This window comes from Eleutherodactylus coqui, chromosome 1 (assembly GCF_035609145.1).
Source record: "Eleutherodactylus coqui strain aEleCoq1 chromosome 1, aEleCoq1.hap1, whole genome shotgun sequence".
Lineage (NCBI taxonomy): Eukaryota > Metazoa > Chordata > Amphibia > Anura > Eleutherodactylidae > Eleutherodactylus > Eleutherodactylus coqui.
The window spans coordinates 169,874,407-169,901,878 of NC_089837.1; the positions used below are offsets into that span (position 1 = coordinate 169,874,407).

Below are 27,472 nucleotides of genomic sequence, written 5' to 3' on the forward strand. Positions count from 1 at the left end.
CATATGAAGACAACATTATACAAAATGGAATTCCTATTCAAGCACCGCCATTCAATAACACTGCACTTCAGCAGCTTAGACAAATGACACAGTAGTTAAAGCCAACACTAAATCATCAGGTGCAAATGCTGTGTTGCAAGCATATCAACAATTATACATTTCAAAACCACATTGAAATGTAAATATCCATTGAGTGCTTTCATCCTTATGGGGATATAAGCTCCTGTTTGATAAAGAAAGATGGATTAGAGATCATGTAGTTCCAACATATTGTCATTAACCCATGTGTGATCTAAAACTTTTAGATTAGTACACAGATCTTCAAAATGAAAATGTCTACTTTGTATTCATATGTCAGCAACTAGTCCTCTATAAAATAGAACAATGAATCACCATGAATTGTTCTGAAACTCTTTGCCAATGCCAAAGTAATCTTGTACTATTTCATACAGGTGGCTTTTACAGATTTGAACATAATCCTCTCTTTTGCTTGAGATCCATATTTTTTCTGCAAAGGTATGAACTCTATTTTCCCTCAGGGAGCCACACTTTAACAAGAGATAATACGCACAGAAAATATTTGTGAATTATTGTGTTTATCAGTAGCAAGAATAAAACCAGAATCTAAAACTCTAAGGCCGGGTTCATATCTGCGCTGAAACCTCTGGTCGGAGGTTGAGTCGCAGATCCAGCACAAAATACCAGAGGATATAGAGCTGCATGCAGCGCTTTTTCTTCTGGTAAAATGTTGGGCAGCTGAGCGGAAACCGACTCCATTATAGTCAATCCATCATAAGAAGGACCCGTTCGGCCAGTGGATTCCCCTTTCCTGCTCCCCAAACATTTTTTAAAACAACAGGTTTATACTAAATGAACAAACAAAATGATTGTTCACTCAGAGTGGAACAATCTTTAGCGAAACAATGAACTTATATCATTAGAGACCTTCAAAGCACAGTTAAGGAACTTGGAGCTAATCCAACAGCTATTTTCCATGAATCTCACATTGAGGCTTTCTTACAATTGCCTGTACTGTCATGTATAATTATGCATCTGGTTGAAATCCATCAAGATTCATCACATGCCATAGTTCTGGTGATATGAGTTGTGATATGCCTTAAATTCTAGAATTTTGTCTCATTACAGATATAACTAGTGGCATGCTTTCATGCAAAAATAGAGTTTTTCATTTTTTCCCCTAGGAAATTACTGAAATTTAATATAATTTATAAAATTTTTAAGTGTTTTTGCCTCATTTTTTTCCCTGGAAAAAATACTGTGGTCAGTTGTTATCTGTAGGTCATTAGAAAATATGAAATGTATCACATTGTGTTTTGTTGCATTTCTCTTGTGTTTTTTGGGTCTAAAGTGCTTGTTTTAAAATGCAACATGTTCTATTGTTTTTTGGGTGTTTTCCCATAAACTTCTTTATCTCGTGATAAAAACTACACCATGAAACTTAACATTTAGGGCTTAGTCACACAGGCGCATCGGCGCCCGTGTTACTGCAGGTAGGAGACGGCCACACTTCAAGACGGACATCTCTCTGCCGCACTGGGAGAAAGAACATGTGACCGGCTTCATTGCCGGTCATGTGTTCTTTCTTCAGCGCTTCAGGGAGTCGTACGTCTTGAAGTACGGCCATCTTCTTCCTGCACTAAGGGCTCAGTCACACAGGCACATCGGTGTCTGTGTATGGGTGCCAATGCACCCGTGTGACTAAGCCCTTATTATTATATATTGCACCCTTTCAAACCACCTATATATACCCTAGTAACCTAAACACTGGGCACCTGTCCTGACAAGGACAACTCTGTCCGGAACCTGCCCCTACAATAGATATGCCCTATAAATTCCCGGTCCAGTCCCAACACTTTTCATCCCTCTTCAAGGATTCATCGGGAAATATTATATTTGAAATAATATTAATACAACACAGAACATTACTTATTAGACTAACAAGTAGCCCCGCACTGTCAGGCAATTGCTCTACCATACCGGTGAGTTAATCCTACATACTTACAGACTACACCTCCGGTATAGCAGTGCTAGTCCAGTAGAAAATAGTAAAGCAGCCCTGCAGCATCAGGCAATTTCTCTACCTTGCTGGGATGTCAGTCCCATCCAATGCATTCATGCGTCATCATCGCTCGATATTTCATGTCTTTCCACTTTACTTCTTAATTGCAGCCCCATTGTTAATCAGGCTGGGCCACATTCTCTGACAGATCATAGAGTGTGTCATTCAGGATCACCCATGCCTTCAGAGAGAGTTGGAGGTGTTTCCCACATAGATGTGTTGTTATCACAGAGACCATCTAACTCAGCACTCCTAACAATCAGGTGTCCTGAACCAGCTATCCTGAACAGCCATGACCCCCACATAAACAAATTTGCTCCTGGGCTAGTGGGAGGAGACCATAGCCTTTAGGAGAACATGCTATAGCAGTTACTGAGAACAAGGAAATGTGGGCGTGATATATTGACAATATTTTCATCATATTGCTTGGATTGAAGGAGGGTTTTTATGGATTGGTTGAGAATCGCAACAGAAACTTAATAGGTTTGATGTTTACCTCTGAAATTGAGACCTTTCAACTTGCTTTCGTTGATGTGGAAATTGTAAAATCAGAATATGGGGTACTCAGAATTAAACTACAGCCACCATACAAATTCAGTCCCACATTGGAAGAGTAATCATCCAAGATCCCTAATTATGGTTAGAACAATACCTCACGGTGTGCCAAAGTTGTTCTGGCACGACAGAATTTATAAAACAATCAGGAGAATTAAGAGAAAGGTTCAAAATAAGAGGATATCCAGATCGGGTCTTGAGACCTGCTTTCCAGAGTGCTTTAAAAAAAGATCACAGGAAACTATTATCACAGAGGTCTGGTAACAAAAATAACCTGATTAAGCTGATTGCAGCCTATTGCAATGAGGTGATAAAAGCAGCCCCTGTAAATCTACTTATGGATGTGACATCAAGGACGTGGTTTGATCCCCTTACCCGATGTTACTTTCAAAAAGGGTCTATCGCTCTGTGATAGGTTAGTACTTAACCATTTTGTGCTGCCTGTACACACAGGGACTTGGCTAGACGAAAACAGTGGGCATGTGATTGTATTGAAACTGGAAAATCCTTTTGAGAACTACAAATAGTAAGATTTACCAGATAAAGAATTTAAGATATGGTGAGTAATATATAGGACCCACCGTGAAAGTTAGTTGGAGTATGTAGAGAATTTGTTACCCTCTCTGGGATGTTGTGCATTCTTAGGATACAGCGATTGCAAGTCATGCACGCTCAGACCATGTGGAACATAGAAGAAAAATATGATTTATGAAAATTGACATAGTGAAAACCCTCAGTGAGTGGTGGAGGCTGGGAGAAAATGATCTTGCAAAGAGAGAGAGACATGATGCATTTTCCGTCTGGACACAATAGCACCAAGGGGGTCTCAATGTATTATTGAATTATGCATGCTTCTTAAAGAGGCGACTGGGGGGCGGTAATGCACCCTGATGTTTGAGTCACTGAATTAGATATGGAAGTAGGATAAGTCTAAGTAGAACAGGACATATCTATCTATATTTTTATTGTACAGAAGTTTAAATAAAACTATGAGTCATGTTGCTTACGCATTTTGATCAGCTAGAATATAGGTATTTGGGTACTGAAGTATTGGTTTAAAACATATGCTTTGTGGCGATATATCCATGTTCATAGAAGCAATGGATGACCTTATTTGCAATTGACATGTATATACGACAGGTTCATTACTATCTATTGTTGCCACCATGCATGCGATTGAGGATCATACTTGGAAGTAATGCCTCTACAAATAAAACCTAGTGATCATTAATGATTTTTTCCTTATAACATTGCTAACATGTGAATAACATAATGAATAGATAGAAATATTATCTGGGGCTGTTCAAGAGCACTGGCTTATAAAACCGGATATTTAGGAGTGCTGGTTTACTGAGACACTGTCATGATGATACATATATGTAGGACACCCCCCAACTCCCTCAAAAAATGTAATTATTAACAGAGGCAGAAACAGTCTTAGTTTAACTAAAGCCCTTCACAGCAAAGACGTAAAAATTACTAAAATCTTCTTATTTTATTGATTACTATTTAAAACATAGGGCTGGACAAACACAAACACCAAAGCCCCAGGATCCAAAAGACTTCACGATCCCTGATGAGCTGTACCATTTACAGTGAAACGCGTTGAACTGAACCAGAACTATATTATATCACTATTAAGTTCAGTAGAGCAGTAACTGAACTATTATGTCAAGCTATTAGCTTAGTAAAGTATGAACTTTGTGAAAAAATGATCCCTTAATTGAGTGAATGTGCCTCTGGGTTCAGTCACATGGGCGTCAATGCGCCCATGTTACTGCATGATAAGACGGCCGCACCAGGTGCGGACATCTCTCTGCATGACCAGCTCCATTGCCGGCCATGTTTTCCATCTGCCGGCCGGTGCGGAGAGTCGTTCGCAACGGCAGTGCAATGGTCTTATCCTGCAGATCACCCATGCGACTGAGCCCTCTGAGTAAATAGAGGGTTTCTGTTGGGAGGTAATAGATATTGGGCTATCTTCATCTGATGACCTGGTATATACCTCTTCTTGTGTGTATGAGGAGTAATCTCCACCAAACCCATTGAAGTGAAACATACAACACAATCATATCCCCCGACTGAGGATTTATCCTTCAATATACACCCACTATTGAATATAAGTGGGGGGGTGGGTGGTATCTAGATCGCCTTGCAAGCACATTACTCACTGTTCAGTTCTCCACGATACTATTTTGAGTCCTGGGGCTTTGGTATTTTGTGTTTGTCTAGCCCTATGTTTTCAATAGTAATCAATAAAATTAGAAGATTTTAGTAATTTTTACGTCTTTGCTGTGAAGGGCCCTCAGAAAGTGTGGCTGATCTTGAATTACATACTTTCAGATTTGTCAGAGGATGTGGTCAAGCCTGATTAACAATTGGCCCACCAATAGGAAGTGACGTGGGAAGGTGAAGCCCCTCTCCTCACTTGAAATATTGGGCGGTGATGGCATGCAGATGCAGTGGATGTGACTGAAACGCTAGTAAGGTAGACACTGTGGTGTTGCTTTACTGTTTTGTACTTGACTCCCATTGTTTTACTGAGTGTGTAGTCAGTGAGTATATGGGACTGACATACCAGTATGGTAGAGTAATTGCCTGACACTGCGGGGCTACTTGGTAATCCAATAAGTAATGTTCTGTGTTGTATTAATATTATTCCTAACATATTATCCTCTGATGAGTGCCTTAATAGCGATTAAATTCATTGGAACCAGATAGGGAGATAATAGGTCGTCTCTATTGTAGGGGCAGGTTTCAGAACAGGTTGTCATTATCAGGATGGATTCTCCATGTTTGTTACTAGGGTCTGTATAGATGGTTTGACAGGGTGCAATAGGGTGAGGAACAAGCTCCTGTTATGCACATATATTTCTGTGACTATTGGAACTCTTTGTGAATAATACCTGCTATGTTTTGGATACGTAGTAGACCAATGCTTCTGAACAAATACGTATAGATCGGTAAGACCGCTCAATGTCTTTTTGTTTTGTTTTTTTGAAGCCATCTATTTTAATATAAGAAATGCTAAGCTTTAATTGAATACATACATAGTAACAGACTTGTCATTTGGCTAGCATGTTATATCTATTCATGGGATGATATTGGCTCTGATTTGAGCATTCAGAGTAATCTGTGCTTCATCTGTTGAAAAATACACCATAAAAGGCACGTGTGTAAAAAAATATGACACCCAAAATACACTTCTAAAATCGCTTAAATTGGTGTTTTTTTCAAGCCTTAAAAAACTTCACAAAAAACTATACCTGAAAGGAGCCTAAAAGAGAGAAAGCAGTCAACCAGTGACATTGGCTGAGGGAGCTCACAGTTTATGAATATGCTGGACTTGAGGTAGATTGCGGTCATACCATGCTGCAACTACTTATATGTAAGTTTAGCCATAATAAATTTAATTCCCGCATAAGTTACATATGGACAAAATCAGTGACTCTGTCAATACTGCCTGCTGCTTTCAGAAAGGACAGCATGGAGTAGGCCATAGAAAAGTGAGACTTAAAATTTTACTAACCTGAATGGTGCGAAAACAGAGATTACTAACTGTCCTCTATCAGGTCACAGCTGAAACCTTTGCTGGCAATGACTATAAGCTTCATTGGAACGAAGAACTTGACTGCCAGCACAGGAAATACTACAACTGCTAACCAATGCAGTTGGCAATTGTACAATTTTCTATACTGCCAGCCAAGCTGAACTTTTACTTTTTTTGTATGCACCTCCACTTTTGCATTTATCAGTACTTTCTATTGGGTAAATACGAATCTATATTTGTCCAGTAGGGAAAAAATCAATGACAGAAAATACGGTGACAAATGCAGATTAAATACTGATGACATAGGGTTGCAATTTCTTTTGCAACACGTCCCTATTACAGACATATTACAATATGCTCCAGTGAAAACTCGCCTAAGGGATAAACCACATTGCTGTAGAAGTAAACTATGAAAATGCCCATTATTTTAAAGAGGCCCAGCTGTATTTGACATGACAAAATTATTATAACCCAATTATTATTATTTTATATATTAAGAAGAACATTTGTTAGCATATATGCAGTGCAGAGCATACCATAATAAGACTGTCTATACTTAGATTCATCTTCACACATTTTCTACATATCTTTGGCCAAACACATTCAAGAAAATATCTTTTTATGGACATCATTCATTTATATGGGATACCAACTGATTAAATGCATAGGATCAAAAAATAACTCCATCTCTATGTCCTCTGAATACAATCAGACCCAAAAACTGATTGAAAAACTGATGCAAACATATAATTTACACAAGTGTCTAATAAATTGAAATCAGTTTGAGAAAAATAAAGCATAAATGGAAAACAATACGTGAACATGTCACTTATTTACAGTATTTTTCAACTTTATCCCATTTCAACCACTCCACCAAAAAGACGTAAGTATTAAATATAAGAAGTACATAGATCTTTTTTATTAAAAATGAAGTCCTACCTGACTTTTAAATTTCCTTGTTGAGGCTGTCCATCAAAAACTGATAAAATATCAAAATCTTCCTCCAGTGCAAATATTTGAAATGACAGTTGTATCCTGTTTCTTTCACCAGTGATTATTATCCATGTACAGTTAGCATAGTTTGGATATCCATGTGGGAACCCAGGACTTTCTATTGTACCATTTGGACCTTGTACTAAACCTCCACAATTCTGTCCTGTAATAAAAAAAATAAAACATAAATATATGTCATATTACAAGTGCATAAAATACAATAACTAATCATCAATAGAAGACAATCTTATCCAAAGAAAATGTGGTGTGCAGCATTTGCCATCATAAGGATTATGTACTTAATTCATGCAACATCTACAATATATACCTGATATGTAATTTCAGGTAACTTTTCAGACTAAACTGTCATGTGTGTACATGAGGAGTAGCAGTAATTTTGACCAATGTATGAGCTGTATCCTGCATTTGTAGCAGTTTCTGCTCTGCATTCCCCTTCTCTAATTCTGAGTTTTCCCTGAGCTAGTGTTATAATATCTCCCATGCACTGAACACAGAGAAGTGGAGACCCTGTATTATCTCTAATGCACAAGCAAGCAGCAGCATGGGAGACATTATAGACCAGTACTGAGCAGTGTAGATGTGATTCCAGTAACTATGAGACACTAAAACAGTGTCTCATAGTTAGCTGCACACTGTTAGCTGCAGCAACACATCTGTGTTTTTTTTTCTCTCTCTCAACTCCTTCTCCCTTGTCCCCAATTTCCTCTCCCTAGACATCTATGGACAGCATGTAATCTGAACTTTTAGTGAGCTATTAGTCTGTTTTTTCTACCAAGTTGAAGATTAGTAGTTTTCCAGTAAAGATGGGTTTTCATGGGAAGAATGTTGGGCAAACGATGTCCGACACTCGTCCCTGTGTGTCCTCGCTCATGTGCTACTACATGGTAACTTGAAGCTCTGGCTCGCTCACAGAGCGTCCAGCAGGAGATTTCTCTCCTCTTGCTCCCCCGCCCATCTCCATTGATGTAACACAGCAGCGATTCAGTACTGAAAGGCCACTATATACACTAAATGATGAACGATCAGCTCATCATCCATCGTTTATGCGGCATAAACGATGGACAATGACCACATTGCTCATCCGGCAGCTCTGGTCCTATCACCTGGGCAACTGGGGTGCGGCGCAGGGGAGCCCCGGTATTGGTGACCTCCCCTGGCTGCCATAGTCCTGTATGCCGCTGGGTTGCTAGGGATGTGGCAGGTGCGGCTCCGTGCTGTGTCCCTGTTGGCATGACAGCTGGGCGCGCTACCTCTGTCTCAGCCTGCCCAGCTAGTGTTGGGGGCAGGTTTTCCAGTGCTCTGTGCCTGGCTCCTGTTGCTGTCAGGCTCCCTGCCCCAATCAGCTGCTGGGGTGGGAGTTCTGACAGCATTTAAATCTTTCTGTTCCTGTCCAGTACTGCCAGTGTATTTTTTGTCTGTCAACTACACCTGCATTTTCCTGATTGCTGCTTTGTTTGGACTTGCTTGCTTGGACTCCGACTTCGCCTTTGCCTGACCCCTTTGTACTGCGTTCTCCCAAGTTGCCCACCCGGATTGCCTGACCTGTCTCTGTGTTTGTTTGTTCCTGTATTTGTTTGTAGTGTACTACTTGACCGGCTTCCCCTGTCAGCCTAGGGACTGACACCCAGTTGTCACCCTGGAGCCTAGCCCAAGGGGGCAAGCAGGTAGGGACATCGCTTGTGGGCAGCTTTTTTAGGGACTTCCCGTACCTTGACCCTAGTCCCTGACAGGAAGTGAGCATGATAAGTGGAGAAACAATCATTTTCTTCTAATAAGAGATATTACAGAATTCCTCACCTGCACTATAAATATATGCAAAGTTTTTTGAAACAACAGTGCCCATTTAAGTTAATTTATTGCCATATTAACAGTAATCATGGAATCAGCTATTTTAAACCAGTACAATAACATGAAATTACACTGATGTTTCAAATTGTTGGCCATATTATTCTGTGGTGCTTGGAAACTCACACCTTAGACTCTGTTGGTGCCTAATGCTAGATTGAGAGATTTCCAAGTATGGGTAGTTACATCAATATTAGTTTAATTCATCGGGTTTCCCACACTACACAATAGGTTTAGCTGGGTGATGAGATATATATTTATAGAACAACAACTATGTCTAGCCAGGGGTGTAACAAAAATTCATAGAGCACTATGGGAACAGGATTGGGCCCTCTACCTTGCTATCCCCTTAGTGACGATGCCTATTTGCTCCTTAGTGACCAAGTCACATTTTGGATATTTGACATGTGTCACTTTAAAATAAAAAAACACTGTAAAGATTTTGTATATCCAAGTGATTTTGACATTTAAAAAAAAAAACATATTGTACCTTATTTAAGTGGTAAAAATAGACCAATAGAATTTGTGTATATTTACTAAAAGTGCCAAAATTTGGAAAATTTTGGAAAAATTTTTATTCTCAACTGTAATATCTTAAATATGTGCAAACATACTGAACTGGGTGCACATTCAAAAAAACTTAGTTTTTTTTTAACCATTTAGGAGATGTTCAAATTTAACATTACTTATCAACATTTTGAGGAACACTTTGTTTTCCTACACCAAGCCTAGATTGCAAAGGCTCATAGGAGTCAGAATGATAGATACCCCCACAAATGACTCCATTTTAAAAACTACACAGCTGAGGGCTCAGTCACAGGGGCGCATCCGGCAGGATAAGACGGCCGCACTGCAGGTACGGACAATTCTCCGCACCGCCGGCAAAAAGAACACATGACCGGCTCCATTGACTGAGCCCTTAATGTATTCGCAGAGGGGTGTCAGGAGTGTTTTAATCTCACAGTTTTTTTCAGGAATTAATGCAATTTAAAGGAGAAAAAAATGACATTTCATATTTTGGAACTATGTCATTTAAAGACATATTTTTTTTCTATGATGCACATAAAAATTTGGATTTACACCCCAAAATGGATATCCCTGTTTGTCCTGTGTTCAGAAACATATCCATTGTGGCCCTAATCTTATATCTGTATGTGCGACGATCCAGTCTTCTGTGCATGCGTTGTCATTTTTCCTTTGACGTGCAGAAGATGGCCAAAGGTCCTTTTCGGACCAGATCACCACAGGACATCACGGAGGATGAGAGTGAGTAGTTTCAGCGTTCCATCTTGGATGCGATTTGTGACGGGAGCTGAAGCTCTAACTTTTTTTCACTCTTTATTCACTTCTATATGATCGGAGCTATACAATGGATAGCGCCGATCACATGACCGGGGATTGGATAACCCATTCCCCGTGACAGCTCTGTGTTGTCGGCTACCTCTGGTAGCCATGAACATGAAGTTGTCACAACTTCAGCCCACGTGGCTTTAATCCCCAGGGAAAGCATGTTTTTACATCCCTAAGGATTAAAGCCCACTTAGCTAGGACGTAAAAACACAATGGGGCCGTCACTAAGGGGTTAATCATACACTGAACTGAACTGTACTGAACTGTATTTCATAGAGAAAACCATAAACTGAACAGTAGTGCAGATATCAGCACAACTGCTTTTACTCAAGCAGCAGCTAAAACATATTTGTCAGTTTCATATGTCAAACTTTCTACAGAAAAGAATATTGACATAGTAGAGTTAGACAGTAGAGAGTCACCGCTGTGTGTTTTACTCACAACAAGGAACAACATTCCTTTTATAACTAGGCCACTTCTGCTCTTAAGCTTTGTTCTATTGCTGTAGTTATACCCTTCAGAAATTTAGAAGCACACCATAAAAGTGTAAAATTGGGAAGAAATAGTAAAAAATATTGATGCTTTGGGATGTACGTGTTTATTGAACTGAAATGGAAAACAAAAGCAGATCAATCATTCTACTGACTCCTGCAATCAGGAAATAACTTCGAATTTTGAACTTCTCTAAGTATCCACCTTTTCCCTTGCATACTCTTGGCATGTGGTAGACCAACTCCTATTTTTTTCAGATGGAATTTCCATATATGGTGGACAACTTCCCAAAGATATTTCCATCTTGTAATTTGATGCTTGAAACATGTTTATTGACAAACTTTTGAATGATACTGTAAGTGTACAGGCAAAGCTAAAAACATCATGCTTCTTGACAATTCACAAAATTATAACCAGAATGACGGAATTTATATATTAAGAACTGATGTTAGAATGGGGGTATATAAATATGTGTATATATATGTTAATAAGTACATAACTGTTTACCCCCTTAGATTAATTTCACATTAGCCAAAGATTTGTCTAACTTTTTTTGGTGCAATGCAAGGAGAAAATATAGCATGCATCTTTTTCAGCATGTAAAGGGGAGGTTCCCCATTAAGATATTCACTGACAATGTAGTTGTAAAAAAACTGAGTAACTTTATTTTTCTCCTCAACAACAACACTTAGAGGAATAAGGTAGGATAACTCTGTATTACTTGACTTTCGGGAATCCTCTGGGCCTGTATCTGTCTCTCACCACCACACCAGTCAAAAAATGTTGTTGATCTGTCTCCAGGCCTCAGGACAGACAGTCTTTCACTATCCACTGAATACTCTAATATAAGGCTGGTGGAACCATAGCGCACAACAGCAATGGTTCTTCTAAAACTCTCAATTTCTCTATTTGGGGAATAATTCTACCAGCAATGGTTCCCCAAAAACTCTTAGTCTCTCTACCAGTTAACCCTATATAACTAAAAATATTGGGAATCTAGATAAACTGTGGTTAAGGCCCTTTCCTTAACTTGTCTTTAAACCCTGCATATTCCAAGGTGTGGGATATGAGATGTTAAACAAACATATTTTAAAATATACATTCAATGCATGCCTCATCGATTACCATCCATCATCCATTTGTCACACATAGACTCCTAAGTTTAAAAAAAATGGTTACTGTATGCATTTTTTTTTACTTTATTACTATGATGGATGCCTTCCATTGCTATGTGTAGTTCATAGGCTTCCCTGCTAAAAATCATATATGTTAATAAAGTAGTTTTTTTTTTACCTGATAGTTTGAGAATGTATGGAACTGGTATGATGACCAGTTGAAAAACTTAATGAAATTCAAGGTAATTTACAGTGCACTTGCACTTTCAGATGTTGTTCCAGAATAAGCTGCCATGTGTGTATACATGAGGAATAAAACTATTTGTGGCTATTATGTGATTTCAATCCTGCCTTTTTTACACCTTTCCTCTCAGAAGGCTATGCTTCTCATTTTCAGTTAGGGGGGGGGGGGGTCTTTTGTTATGATATCTCCCATAGATTGCACATAGTGAAAACAGGAAATGCTATTCCTTTAAATCTCTGTAGCATACACACATAAATAATAGCATCATGGAGGATACAGTATAGCAGTACTGGTCTTTGTAGGTGTGATTATACCTAACACCAGTAAATCACTCACTATCAGCTGCAGCTACATCTGTGTCAGCTGCTTGCCCTCTGCACCTGCTTCCTCCTACCCCTCCCTACTTCATAGACCCCTGTGGGCAGCATAAGACAACACCAGCCACAATTCCTTTGCTCCATTTTGGTAGCTCTGTTACCTCTGATAGACCTCACTTAACAACAGGCAGTGGACAGCAAATTACAAGCAAGGGAGACCAAAATTGGCCAGCACTTAAAATTGAATTTTCAGCACAAAAACATAATTCTAATTAAATAAATAGATTGGTAGTTATCACATTCATAGCAACAGAAATTGTTTCAAAGTGTGGTGGACATTATATAGTAAACGCATCCATTCGGTGTTAAATGTCTTTTCCCATTTACAAATGTGTCATTCCTTACTTTTCCTTTTAGATCAACATATCCCAAGATGTGTGGTGTGAGATGAGCAGCTTTCAAGAAAATATGATTTCATGTTGGAGATGTATGCATTATTTGTCTATGCGTAGTCACCGAGTGGTGACATGAATTGTAGCCTGTTGAGGGCTTTGCGAACATGTGGCAAACAAAATTCTCAGAATGCTGAGGGTGAGTACATTTATATGTCAACACTACATGTCATCTATATGTTAACATCTATATGTCAACAGCTTAACATTATATAGTTTAATGCTTCTGGAATGTTTTAATAACACCTTGGGATAGGATGTCATGTATGTTCGACATCCATAAATCATATTTATACAGTAAATGTTTTGTAAAGTTGTATAGAATACTGGACATAATAAATTAGGTTTTATATAAAGATCACCAGAATGTTCACAATCAGCAAAATATTATTTGGGAATTGAAGCTAAGGAGTTGATTTAATATGCTCTGTAGACCAGAGCATTCGTTTGGACACAGATAGGAAAGAATGAATGCTTTGTTGTAAATACAAGTAAGAGGGGATTGAAGATGATAATTTTAGTTGATTATGATAACCTTTTTTATTACACTGAAATTTTTAAGCTTTAAAGACCAAAATGATGAACATTTATAAGCTAAAATTATTTTTTAATGTTGCAAAATAAAATCCTTTTAAATATAGAAAAGGGATTCCACACTAATGTAATTAGTAGAGTTAGGATATAACATATGAGCACATTTAATGCTTAGTTTATAATATTCTATACACTGTGTTAATATACTGCCATTAATAGAGATAGGAAGGAACTGTAATAGTGACTGAAGGTTTGCTGTTATTACAACTTCATGTTACCTTCATACACTTTTGTAGTTGTTTAGAGCCACACCAGTATCTACAGCTACCTTTTAGTTAACCTCAAGTGACAGATTGTTTAATTTACATATGATATGCTTATCATGTGACCGCAAGGAAGTATGATATTACCTTTACAACCTTCCCAGGAGCCACTGTTCATGTTAAGGGGTTTACTGGGAAGTTTGGATTGATGAACTATCTTCATGTGCCCACTGTCATTTGCAAACTTCATAGGGTACATTGCGGAAGCCAATGTTCTGACCCGCTGCCTGTGATGCGCTGCCTGTGATTGGCTGAGCGCTCAGCAAAACAGGCACAGCCCTTTCATCGCCTGCTGAAAGAGCTTCAGAGCAGTGCAGGGGGACAAAGCAGCTAGACGCTCTGAGCCCCGACAGCAGCGAAGAGGTAAGTATATATATTGTTTCACGTATGCTAAGGATGATTTTTCAGGGAAGGGCTTATATTTAAAGCCCTTCCCTGAAAAATCACTGCAGGAGTTACTGGCAGTGGCATAACATTGCAATCCTGTGACAGCTGGGGCAGGGGATTCTTTACTCCCCGCGGAGAGTGCCATCATTACTGAACACTGTGAAAGTGCTGTCACAGTCTTCAGTGATGAGGGGACTCTCCACAGGGAATATTCACATGCAACATGGACCTATGGTGCATGCATGTCTTATCTTATGCAGGTGCACGCGTTTGCATGCCTCTAAAACACGGACATGTGAACGCATCATAGGAAACCAATGGTTCTAATAGATGCACGGTTTTGTGTGCACATATGTACGCACATAAACACGCTCGTCTGAATGAGCCCTTAGTCTGTTAATTTATAATGGTTGTATTGTTTCATTGCAGCTTATTAGCTAATTCCTTCTATGTATTTTTATGAATGAATGTACTGTCCTTTTAATGAATGAGTGTAGCACACTCTGGCTGATGACATTAGATGCTCTGGGCACTCATTTCCTTGTTTAAATATCCTGGCAGTAAATTGTCATGTAGTGGTCTAATAAAAGTACTGATTCAGCACTGAAATGCGTCACCTTAATAAACCTCATCTTCTGATTTAGACCTCGTTCACATGAGCATGGTTTTATTGTTTAAATAGCCGCGCTAAAAAATTGCATCTTGCTCATGCAAAAATCGCGTGAATGAGTGATTTCCAGTTTTAAGTCTTGAGCTTATTAACTGTGAAATTGGCCATTCACACGATCGGGGGTGCATTATTATTTATATATTTTTTTTCTCTGTGTAGGTTACCTTGCGCTTTTTTTTTTTTTTGCTGCCAACAATATTAGATGCATTATGCTTTTATCATTTGAGCTAAAATAAGAATTTTCTAGGTCTACATAAAGGTCAAGTATCCAAGGATCACACAGAAGTATTAGGCCCACTATGCAAATTTTGGGTGGCTTGACACAACCACTTCCAATTTCACAATCCAGCATTGATCAAAGTACATTTTGGACATAAGCTATTGACATTTGTAAAAGTAATATATTGATAATTGACATTAGTCATAGTTTGGAACTATAGATTTTAAAGCCTAATAAACTCTTTAGTTTTCATGCACTGTAGACTATAAAAAGTATCTTCTAAAGCATTTTTCTTAACAATTCTGATTTAATTAAAGTATGGATAGCATCTAGAGATGAGCGAACACCAAAATGTTCGGGTGTTCGTTATTCGTAACGAACTTCCCGTGATGCTCGAGGGTTCGTTTCGAACAACGAACCCCATTGAAGTCAATGGGCGACCGGAACATTTTTGTATTTCGCCGATGCTCGCTAAGGTTTTCATGTGTGAAAATCTGGGCAATTCAGGAAAGTGATGGGAATGACACAGTGACGGATAGGGCAGGCGAGGGGCTACATGGTGGGCTGCATCTCAAGTTCACAGGTCCCACTATTAAGCCACAATAGCGGCAAGAGTGCCCCCCCCCCCCCCACTGTCAGCATAAAGATCGTCCTCCTCTGGCACAGCTGTAACAGCTGTAGCAGAGAAGAACGATGTTTGCCCATTGAATTCAATGGAGCGGCAATACAGCCGACTCCACTGAATGCAATGGGCTGCCGGCGATCGCAGGATGAATGGTCGGAAAGGGGTTAAATATATAACCCCTTTCCTGCAATTCATCCAGAAATGTGTTACACTAAAAATATATACCGGCGTATAAGGCGACCGGGCGTATAAGACGACCCCCCAACTGTCACCTTATACGCCGGTAATACAGTGGAGCAAAGAATAAAAAGCATTACTTACGTTTTTAGATGATCTGCGGCGCTCCTGCAGGCTGTCACTCCCTCCTGGTCCACGGCAGACAAGCTTTCTCCACGAAAGACTTTAAATCCCTGCCTCCAGAAGCACATGTGCCTTCAGCCAATCACAGCCAATGACAATGATGTCATTGAATGGCTGTGATTGGCTGTGTTTCTGGAGGCGGGGATTTCAAGGCTTGAAATCCCCGCCTCCAGAAACACAGCCAATCACAGCCATTCAATGACATCATTGTCATTGGCTGTGATTGGCTGAAGGCACATGTGCTTCTGGAGGCAGGGATTTAAAGTCTTTCGTGGAGAAAGCTTGTCTGCCGTGGACCAGGAGGGAGTGACAGCCTGCAGGAGCGCCGCAGATCATCTAAAAACGTAAGTAATGCTTTTTATTCTTTGCTCCACTGTATTACCGGCGTATAAGGTGACAGTTGGGGGGTCGTCTTATACGCCCGGTCGCCTTATACGCCGGTATATATTTTTAGTGTAACACATTTCTGGATGAATTGCAGGAAAGGGGTTATATATTTAACCCCTTTCCGACCATTCATCCTGCGATCGCCGGCAGCCCATTGCATTCAGTGGAGTCGGCTGTATTGCCGGTTCCATTGAATTCAATGGGCAAACATCGTTCTTCTCTGCTACAGCTGTTACAGCTGTGCCAGAGAAGAAGGATTTGTCTTCTATATGTTCTCAATGGGGTCAGCGCTGCTGCCGCTGGCCCCATTGAGCGCATATAGAATGCATCCATAGCGAGCAGCGGGAGGGGCAGATTTCAATACTCGGGTGACACCTTATCTCCCCAGCCACTCACAGCAGGGGGGTGGTATAGGGCTTAAACGTTGCAGGGGGAAGTTGTAATGCCTTCCCTGTCTTTATATTGGCCAAAAAAAAGCGCTAACGTCTCAGGGAAGAAAGTTTAATTTACCAGAACACCGCATGGTGTTCGTTACGAATAACGAACATCCCGAACACCCTAATATTCGCACGAATAGCAAGCTCGGACGAACGCGTTCGCTCATCTCTAATAGCATCCCATAAATTTAGCATTTTCTTTTCCATATTATTTATACCTATGTGAGATATTTCTTCTAAATCACTTATACATTTGATGTAACAACAGAAATGTAATAGTGTTAAATTTATTTTCTGGATTATTCCACACATATGAGAATCTACAGCTGTCCATAAATGTCCAAGTCTTTTATATATGCTAGATAAAAGACTTTTCCAGTGAAAATAAGTCATTAACAGTCATTAACAGATATAGCAAATCTTTCACTGACTTGATTAAAATTGTATATAGTTCCTGTCTCAGGTGAATTACATTGGTTATAAACTTCAGTCTATTTTCTTGCCATCTTCAAATTAATTCTAGTAGAAATAAGTTTAATTATTGTTGGATGTTCACCTACAATAAAAACACTTGTTATAACGAATGGGGAGATTCTCGTATAAGTCTTCTTAAATGTTAATGAAAATATAATTCCCTCTCTATGTCATTATTTGCATCATTTGAATTGCCATTGATACATTCAATTGTATATCTAGGTATGCATGTCCAATTATATATTTTGGGGGAAAGAGATGCAACTTCTCTGCTTTGGAATTTGAAATATCTTTATTGACATTCTGTGCATCCAACCTCTGGCAAGAAAAACCCGAAAAAGTAAATTTTCAGATCTTTCAGTTTGTGCCTTTTAACAACTAATGAAATCATTTGTAATGAATATAAAATTTTACATAACATAGCCATTTTCAAATATTTATTCTACCAAACAGGGGCGTAGCTACAGGCTCATGAGTCTGGGTGCAAATGTTCAACTTACCCTCCCCTCATGCTCCATATTACTACTATTGACTGTTTTTAATTGCTATACCATAACTAACTGGAACTACATAACACTATCAAGCCATGACTGAATAATACCATATTGAAAACAATGGTCTGCCGGCACCCCTTCCCTGAAAAAGAAAAAATTTAGTGTAAAAAAAATAAAAATAAACTTACCTCTCCGCCGCTGCTGTGTCCCCCTCCGCCCCCCCCCCCCCCCCCATCAATTGATTTGAGTGAAGGGCTTTAAATAAAAGCCCTTCCTGGAAAATCCAGTAAAAGTGCTGTAAGAAACAAAAAAAATAGATACTCAACTTGCTTCAGATGCAGGGGCTCAGCCGCATCTTCTCCTTACCCAATAACAAACAGCTCTTTCAGCAGGCGGGGATTTTAAATCCCCGCCTGCTGATAGATCAGCCCCACAGAGCAGGGGGCAGCAGGAGAAGACGCTGCTGAGCCCTGGCAGCTGAAGCAAGGTGAGTATCTATTTTTTTGTTTTTTACAGCACCTTTACTGGATTTTCAAGGAAGGGCTTATATTTAAAGCTCTTCCCTAAAATCAATTGATGGGGGGAGGCAGCAGAATCCTCTACCGCAGCTGTCATGTGTGACAGCTGCGGTAGGGGATTGAAGAATTCCTCTGCTGCATCTGTCACAGATGTGGCAGATGCAGCAGCAGTGAATTCTTTTTACTAGCGGGGATGAAAGAAGCATCTGCCACATGCGACAGGTGTGTTCTTCATCCCTGCGGGGGACAGGGCAGCGGCGTAGAGGTAAGTTTATTATTTAATTTTTTTTTACACTAAAAGTTTTCTTTTTCAGGGAAGGGCTTATATGTAAAGTCCTTCCCTGAAAAACAATGCAGGGGTGCCGGCAGATCATTGTACTCAATAGAGCCACCGGCAGCAGCCGCGGCCCCATTGAAAACAATGCACGGACCTGCATTCACACGTGTTTTTGCACGTACATGGGTGAGCACTTATGTACGCACCTATGTACGCACAAGAACACACTCGTGTGAAGCCACTCTCAGTCTGTACTTAACAGAGCACAAGGCACAGGGCAGTCGTGTTCCAAGTGGCTGTGACACCTGGTACAAATCATAGTGTGGCAAGGAGGCCTGGTCTCAATTGGTGACTCCTATAGCTTCACCACTGGCAGTGGCATAGTTTTACTTACTTGCACTCTCACAGCAATGCATATTAATATACAGACACAGCAGCACACTCTTAGAGTTTCTTCAGATGAATGTGTTGTGCTTCTTTTTGTGTGCCGAAAATCCTGCACCTCTCTACTTGCACCCTAAATTATTCACCCTGCATGTTTCTTCCCTGCTCTTTGCACTTTTGGTAGTGAGATATCTGTACTCATCTATTTCTGTCTATTCTACTCAGACATAAAGAAGAGTGCAGAGATTTAAGTTACAACTGCATGGAGCCGGTAAGGAATCTGCTGAGTAAGCAGCACATAGTGTACTGTAGCAAGGGGGCATGTGGACCCCCCTGGCTTAGGGGCCAGGTTGAAAGTGCGATCCCTGCAACCCCTATGGTTACACCACTGCCAAACAAAATTACTGCTAGTTTAATTTTTTTAACTACTAATGGTCCTTGACTGCACTGGATTTTGTGTGTTAGCTGAATGATAGCTTTTATACCCTAAGTTTCCAATTTCTATTTTATTTGTGTAAAAAAAGTTATTGCATTTTAAGTAAAAAAAGCTATGAAACTTGTATGAAGTCATATTTTCATAAATTATTACACAAAAATACATCTAGCTGCCATTTTTATCCATTGCTTAAAGGTATTACCACCTGTTATTATGTTACATTTAGCTAAAACCTGAAAAACAATTAGAGTTTTTTATTCAAACCAGATTGCATTTAATTTAGAAATTCCTCTCCTGCAAAATCTACTAAAAAAGAAAACATGTTAAAAATACAACTACAATAGAATCATTGTTCAGTATATGATTTTTTTCCTAAAACATTTCTGCATGGAGCAATAAACTCAACTCTTTTTCTGGTAATCAATATGTAATATTTGTGACATAAAGGTCAGATAATAGCAGACTACTGTAGATCAGTCATAACTGATGAACCATTAACACCCATGGAGCGAATCCATCACTGCATCTTTTTCAAACATTTTCTGTACAACATCCTGACAGTTATCATATAATACTAGCTAAATCTCCAAAATATCATTATCTCATGTAGTTTACAACATACAATAAGTAAATATATAAAATGTACTAGAAAATTGACAATTACAAGAATAAAAAGGGGTTTTTCAAGATTTTTGAACATTTGCTCCAATGTAGGAACATACATTATTTGAATATAACCTTGTAGAGGACCTCATATTCAGCTGAATTCCACTGTAGTATATGGTTGATCATGTAATTTCATATATTTGTATCTATTTCAATGTAATAACAATATATATGTTCATTAGTATTGACAGCATCTCAATAAACTGGAAGCGTCTGCATCTTTATGTTGAAATCTTTGGATAGGAGAGAACTTTGGCACATAACGCATCTGACTCCATCTTGCAGCTATAATTATCAGGGGGACCAAAGCTCATGTGAGTGAGATCAATGGGCATTTGAGGGGGATCAGAGAGTATGTGAGCGTGGTTGGAGGGCATGTAAGGAGATCTGAGACCATACTTTCTGATCCCCTTCACTTACTCCCCACTATCCCTTACATGCCCTCCAATGCCTTCACCTCATCCACGTGCTGTGCCACATCTTCATCATGTGGAGAAAGGAATTCTTCTTCCTGGTTCTGCCTTCACCTCTCTGATATTCAGATATGCCATATCAGGGGATACAAGATTGGGGATAAAAATGAATTGTTGCAAATGATAAAGATTAGAGATGAGCGAACACCAAAATGTTCGGGTGTTCGTTATTCGGAACGAACTTCCCGTGATGCTCGAGGGTTCGTTTCGAACAACGAACCCCATTGAAGTCAATGGGCGACCAGAACATTTTTGTATTTCGCCGATGCTCGCTAAGGTTTTCATGTGTGAAAATCTGGGCAATTCAGGAAAGTGATGGGAATGACACAGTGACGGATAGGGCAGGCGAGGGGCTACATGTTGGGCTGCATCTCAAGTTCACAGGTCCCACTATTAAGCCACAATAGCGGCAAGAGTGCCCCCCCCCCCCCCACTGTCAGCATAAAGATCGTCCTCCTCTGGCACAGCTGTAACAGCTGTAGCAGAGAAGAACGATGTTTGCCCATTGAATTCAATGGAGCGGCAATACAGCATGTTCCACTGAATGCAATGGGCTGCCGGCGATCGCAGGATGAATGGTCGGAAAGGGGTTAAATATATAACCCCTTTCCTGCAATTCATCCAGAAATGTGTTACACTAAAAATATATACCGGCGTATAAGGCGACCGGGCGTATAAGACGACCCCCCAACTGTCACCTTATACGCCGGCAATACAGTGGAGCAAAGAATAAAAAGCATTACTTACGTTTTTAGATGATCTGCGGTGCTCCTGCAGGCTGTCACTCCCTCCTAATCCACGGCAGACAAGCTTTCTCTATGAAAGGCTTTAAATCCCTGCCTCCAGGAAGACACGTGCCTTCAGCCAATCACAGCCAATGACAATGATGTCATTGAATGGCTGTGATAGGCTGTGTTTCTGGAGGCGGGGATTTCAAGCCTTGAAATCCCCGCCTCCAGAAACACAGCCAATCACAGCCATTCAATGACATCATTGTCATTGGCTGTGATTGGCTGAAGGCACGTGTGCTTCTGGAGGCAGGGATTTAAAGTCTTTCGTGGAGAAAGCAATACTCTGCCGTGGACCAGGAGGGAGTGACAGCCTGCAGGAGCGCCGCAGATCATCTAAAAACGTAAGTAATGATTTTTATTCTTTGCTCCACTGTATTACCGGCGTATAAGGTGACAGTTGGGGGGTCGTCTTATACGCCCTGTCGCCTTATACGCCGGTATATATTTTTAGTGTAACACATTTCTGGATGAATTGCAGGAAAGGGGTTATATATTTAACCCCTTTCCGACCATTCATCCTGCGATCGCCGGCAGCCCATTGCATTCAGTGGAACATGCTGTATTGCCGCTCCATTGAATTCAATGGGCAAACATCGTTCTTCTCTGCTACAGCTGTTACAGCTGTGCCAGAGAAGAAGGATTTGTCTTCTATATGTTCTCAATGGGGTCAGCGCTGCTGCCGCTGGCCCCATTGAGCGCATATAGAATGCATCCATAGCGAGCAGCGGGAGGGGCAGATTTCAATACTCGGGTGACACCTTATCTCCCCAGCCACTCACAGCAGGGGGGTGGTATAGGGCTTAAACGTTGCAGGGGGAAGTTGTAATGCCTTCCCTGTCTTTATATTGGCCAAAAAAAAGCGCTAACGTCTCAGGGAAGAAAGTTTAATTTACCAGAACACCGCATGGTGTTCGTTACGAATAACGAACATCCCGAACACCCTAATATTCGCACGAATATCAAGCTCGGACGAACGCGTTCGCTCATCTCTAATAAAGATGTTGCATATAGGAAGTCAGCGGATTGTTGAGGATGTGAGAGGATCGAAGGGCATGTTTGTTAGATTAGAGGGTATGTGAGAGGGACCGAAGGACATGTGAGGAGATTGGGGCAAATGTAAGGGCATTTGAAAAGTTCATAAAGCACAAAGGATGTTACACATTAAAACTAAAATGCTGTTATAAGTTTTTCTAGTGTGGCATAGGAAGCCGGTTGCAACTGTGACCCCTGTGATCCTTATAACTACACCACTGCCCAGACTGAAAATCAATAGACAATATAATTAGGGATGTTAGAACTAATTCACCAAGATAAACATTTATATTATGTTGGATTAATTTTTATTTTAGATAACACATTTTTTTAGAATATAGGAAAATTATTTCCACTGATTCTAGATTTACAACAGAAAAAAAATGGAAGAGGAACGCTTTTAAAGGTTCACTAATATTGGAGTTTAACCCTTTCCAATCCACTGTCTGGCGTCTAAAGACATTCTGATTAAAGGCTGTACAGCTTCCGATGTCAAAAGACATCTGGCAGGGTATTCTTACTGTGGATTACAGGGTATTCTTACTGTAGATTATTGGCCGCTATGTTGTTGAGGCCTCTCCAGCATGTCCCATACCTCAGTACTGACTCTAGCCAGCAGATGGTACCATAGTATAATGGCAGAAAGAGAAAACCCCCTAGGAAACCCTTAATCTAAAATTGGATTGCAAAGGATTAAACACAATGTGTCACCAGAAAGTGACCTATTATCTAAATCAAGTTTTTACATTAAGCATTCTGTCCTTAATTTTTTTTTCATTTTTCATGTCACTATATATATATATATATATATATATATATATATATATATATATATATATATATATATATATATATATATATATATATATATATTGTTTTAAAACTAAAATCCTGCAGTTGTCACACTGGCCACTAAGTCTAATAATAACCTTATACTCCTTGTTCTGTAGAGCTTAACTTTCAGAAGTCATCTCATTATCATCACATATTACAATTAAAAGTAACACCTATATGTAGATAATATAGAATCCATGATTTACAATAGTGATGATCACAGCTCACCTCCTCACCCTCCCTGTCTCTGCACAGGTCAGAAAGCATGCCTCCAACACTTTCCCATGAAAGTCAATGGATCTTGTCCTGTCTATTGTATCTATGGTCTTTGAAGTTGCTGTACAGAACAAGAAGCCTCATACTGTTATTAAGCTTAGCAGCCAGAATGGAAATCAGTGAAAAATTTTAAAAAATCTGCAAAATGTATTTAAAAAGTATGATTAATATAAATGCTTGATTTAAACAAAAGGTTATTTTCTGATGACATATTTCCTTTAATATAGAAAAAATGAAGAATGAATGAACACCGAATAAAAACTTACTTTAGAATAATTAGTAATAATAATTTAGTAGAATAATTCAACTGTTATCTGAATGAAATAATGATGGTGATTAATTTGTGAAAATAAACTAAAGGATGCCAAATGTTATTTTAAATAGCAGAGAGTGCAAATGAGGCATACAGATGTGTCCACCCTTAAATTTCAACATTTTTATTTTATTGTCTCTACTTTCTCTTTATTCAGATTCAAGACATTGAAACCCTTGACAGACTACAATTTACATCACAACAATTGGATGGCCACATATAGCATCTCGAGCCACACTTCCCTAGATATATTGAGCAAAGAGGAAAAGTAAAGAAGGACACATCCATCCATAGATCCACCTTTTAAGGGCTTATACACACAAGCGTATATTGGCCACCGTCTTCACGACCAGCTGATATACGCTACGATCTGATGCATAGGATTTTAATGCATCACATCACCTGGCCATATTCCCGTGGCATAAAAGCACTCTGTCGGGCTAATATAGCACTGGAAGCTTTCACGCCGGGCCAAAAAGATAGTCCTGATACTATCTTTCTGGATGGAATATGTTGGCCGCTGCATGTGCTCCTATGGGAGCCAATGACAGCGGCTGGAGAAGGGAGGTGGGAGGGAGTTTAGCAGTGCGACTGCTAAATGCCCTCCCTCTTCTCTCCCCCTCTCTCCTCCCCTCCAGCTGTTTGCAATAGGAGGGGCAGGACGGGGGTTGATGCTAAGCTCCACCCCGCTTCACCCCCTCTCATTACTGGCTGCGGACAAGGGGAGGAGGCGGGTGCTTAGCTCCCATTGTAAACAGCTGGAGGGAAGGAGAATTAGCCGAGAAGTAGCCCAGAGAATTAGCCCCGCCCCTGTCCCGCCTCTCCCCATTGCAAATAGTGCAGAGGGGCGGAGAGGAGGCAGAGAGGGGGCAGGAGCTCAGTTCCTGCTCCTGGCTCTTCCATCCTCCACCCCTGCAGATGAGGACGACGTATATCGGCTCAGCGTGAAAACCGAGCCGATATACGTTCGTGTGAATGCAGCCTTAAGATGCTCCAAAATTTATTAAAAATTAGCTAATTTAGCACCAACAAACTTTAATTCTAGCCTGGCCTATGAAACATCAGTCTTAATAAAGTTTATGTGTGTTTGAAGGAAGCCCGAAAGCAGTCACTGTCTAATCTTAAGGCCTCATGTCCACGGGGAAAATCAGATCCGCTGCAGATTCTCCATGTAGAATCTGCAGCGGGTCCCTCCTGCCCCGCGGACATGAGCGCCGAAAATAAGAATTTAAAAGTATTTACCATCCGGCGCGGGCGGAGAAGATCAGCTGTTCCTCACGGCCGGATCTTCATTTTCGGCCGGCGGATGAATTCCTGACGCCGGCGGCACGTCGCCGGCACGTCGCCGACGTGCCGCGCGCATGCGCCGGGCACATCCGCCGAGCCGAAGCAAGGAAGATGCGGCCGTGAGGAACAGCTGACCTTCCCCGCCCGCGCCGGATGGTAAATACTTTAAATTCCTATTTTAGGTCTCCCGCGGATCCGGACGGCTTCCATAGGCTTCAATAGAAGCCCGCGGGAGCCGTCCCCGCGGGAGACCCGCACGAAAATGGAGCATGGTCCGGATTTTTCCATGCTCCATTTTTTTTTAAATCCCTTTTATTGACGATCCGCGGGTATTTATCTACCCGCGGGTGGTCAATGCATCCCTATGGGATGCGGATCCGCATGCAGGAAATCCGCTGCGGATCCTAAATCCTATTTTGCCCGTGGACATGAGCCCTTAAGGTGCATCATGTTTACACTGAGGTTGTATCTCTTTCTTATAATTATACTAGAATTACAAATGTTAATTACAATGAAATAGACTGATTCCTTAAAAAATTTACCAAATATAGATAATTTTCATCTGATTAAGACCAAAGTCAAAGTTCATGATTTTATTATGTAAAAGCTTTGTTTAGAAGATTGCATCTTCATTATAAATGCATTTATTTTATTCTATGCACTGTATATGACACTAATGGCTATGACATTTGAAGGCAATTTGGGTAATCAAATATCGATGCTAATGAAAAGTAAATTGAGTCTGTCTTCTCTTCCATACAGTTTAATTATAAATAATTAATATTTCTTTGCCTTTGAAGTGTAGAGTTTGAGCATCCCACACAGAAAAAGTACAGCCAAGATTAATCAAAGGTACATGAAGTTTCATATATTCCTATAAAAATGTGATTAACTGATATGTTAACATTCATGTGACTTCCTAAGTATAAGGGCTTTTTCCCACGAGCGTATATACGGCGACGGTGTTTTTACGTTTTCACGCCTGCTCCGTACAAGCGCCTGAATGGGTGTTTTTCTGTGATCACGGCCAGCGTTTTCTCGTCCATTCAAATGACCGCGAGCGTCGTTTTTAGCAAAAACATATGCCGCACCCCAGGAAACTCTCTTTATTTGCCAAAATCCTCAGGATGCCTTCCAGTGTCTATATAGAGGCACCTGTAAGCTTTTTGCAGCATTGGGCGCTGCAAAACTGCCTCCCCCTCCCTTCTCTTTCCCTGCTTCCATAGGAGTCTATAGGATCTGCCGGCATATATTGGCCAAAACATAGTTCCAGTTTTTTCGCGCCGCTGGCGTATTTACACGCTGTATATTTGTCCGTGTAAAGGGCTGCATCGGAAACCAATGCTTCACATGGGCACCGTATATGCGCCCGGGCACGAAAATGTGCTGTATTTGCCATCGGGGAATAAAGCCTAAGGTAGCTACTACTTATCAATATAATTTCCATGATTATGAGAATAGTTATCAACATAAGGCCATGGTCAGACAAGCATGTTTTTTGCGCGTCTATGTATTCCTGGCATAAGCAGAAAACGTGTGAACGGGCAAAGTTTGCTCATTCTCTAGAGCAGCTGCTACATGAAGGTTCCTTCATCACTGAAAACTGTGACAGAACCTATGGAAAATAAATGTTTGTATATTTTGTACATTTGCTTCAAATTGATTGGATGTCTAATACTTAAAATATTACTTTTTTCATTTTTTGGAATCTTGTTCTGTTTTCAAAACCCATAAGAATAGCATCAGTTGTTTAGATACTGTAATAGCAAAAATGATCCTGATGAAACTGATACAAAAAGATTTTATTATTTTACATTCCAAAGAAATTAATTGAATTCATGAAAAGATCACAATCTTTACATTTGTAAACCATAATAAAAAAGGAAGACAAATACTAGTGTGAATAAGAATACTGTAAACTGTTAGGCTATCTTCACATACTGTGCAAATGCTAAAGAATTTCCACTGTCAGAATTGCATCAGAAATTCCACAGCATTTACAGTACAAGGCATGTATATAGGATTTCTAAAATTTCCTCCACAGGTTTAGGGCTTGTTCACATGAGTGCTATGGGCACGCATGGAAAGTGCTCCTATAGGAAGTAATGATTTCCTATAGAAGCGTTCACATGAAAAAATGTTAGAGGCGCTAAATTCATGCACCTAACAAAGATAGGACATGCGACTGAAAGGTCGCATTTAAGTTCCATGGTGTGAGCAAAGATAGGACCTGATCTATTTTTATTGTGTGCTTTCCATA

At 40.1% G+C, this 27,472-nt stretch overlaps 1 protein-coding gene across 1 annotated transcript in view; it reads right to left on the reverse strand.

Annotated features, from left to right (window-relative positions):
* CSMD1 (CUB and Sushi multiple domains 1) overlaps positions 1–7,493 on the reverse strand; it is a 1,401,348-nt gene extending 1,393,855 nt beyond the window's left edge. The window contains exons 1-2 of the mRNA XM_066607269.1: positions 7,478–7,493; positions 7,125–7,341 (exon numbers count right to left, since the gene is read on the reverse strand). Of these exons, the coding sequence (XP_066463366.1) occupies positions 7,125–7,341; positions 7,478–7,493 (233 nt within the window). The remainder of the gene's footprint in view (positions 1–7,124; positions 7,342–7,477) is intronic.
* Between the last annotated feature and the right edge of the window lie 19,979 nt (positions 7,494–27,472).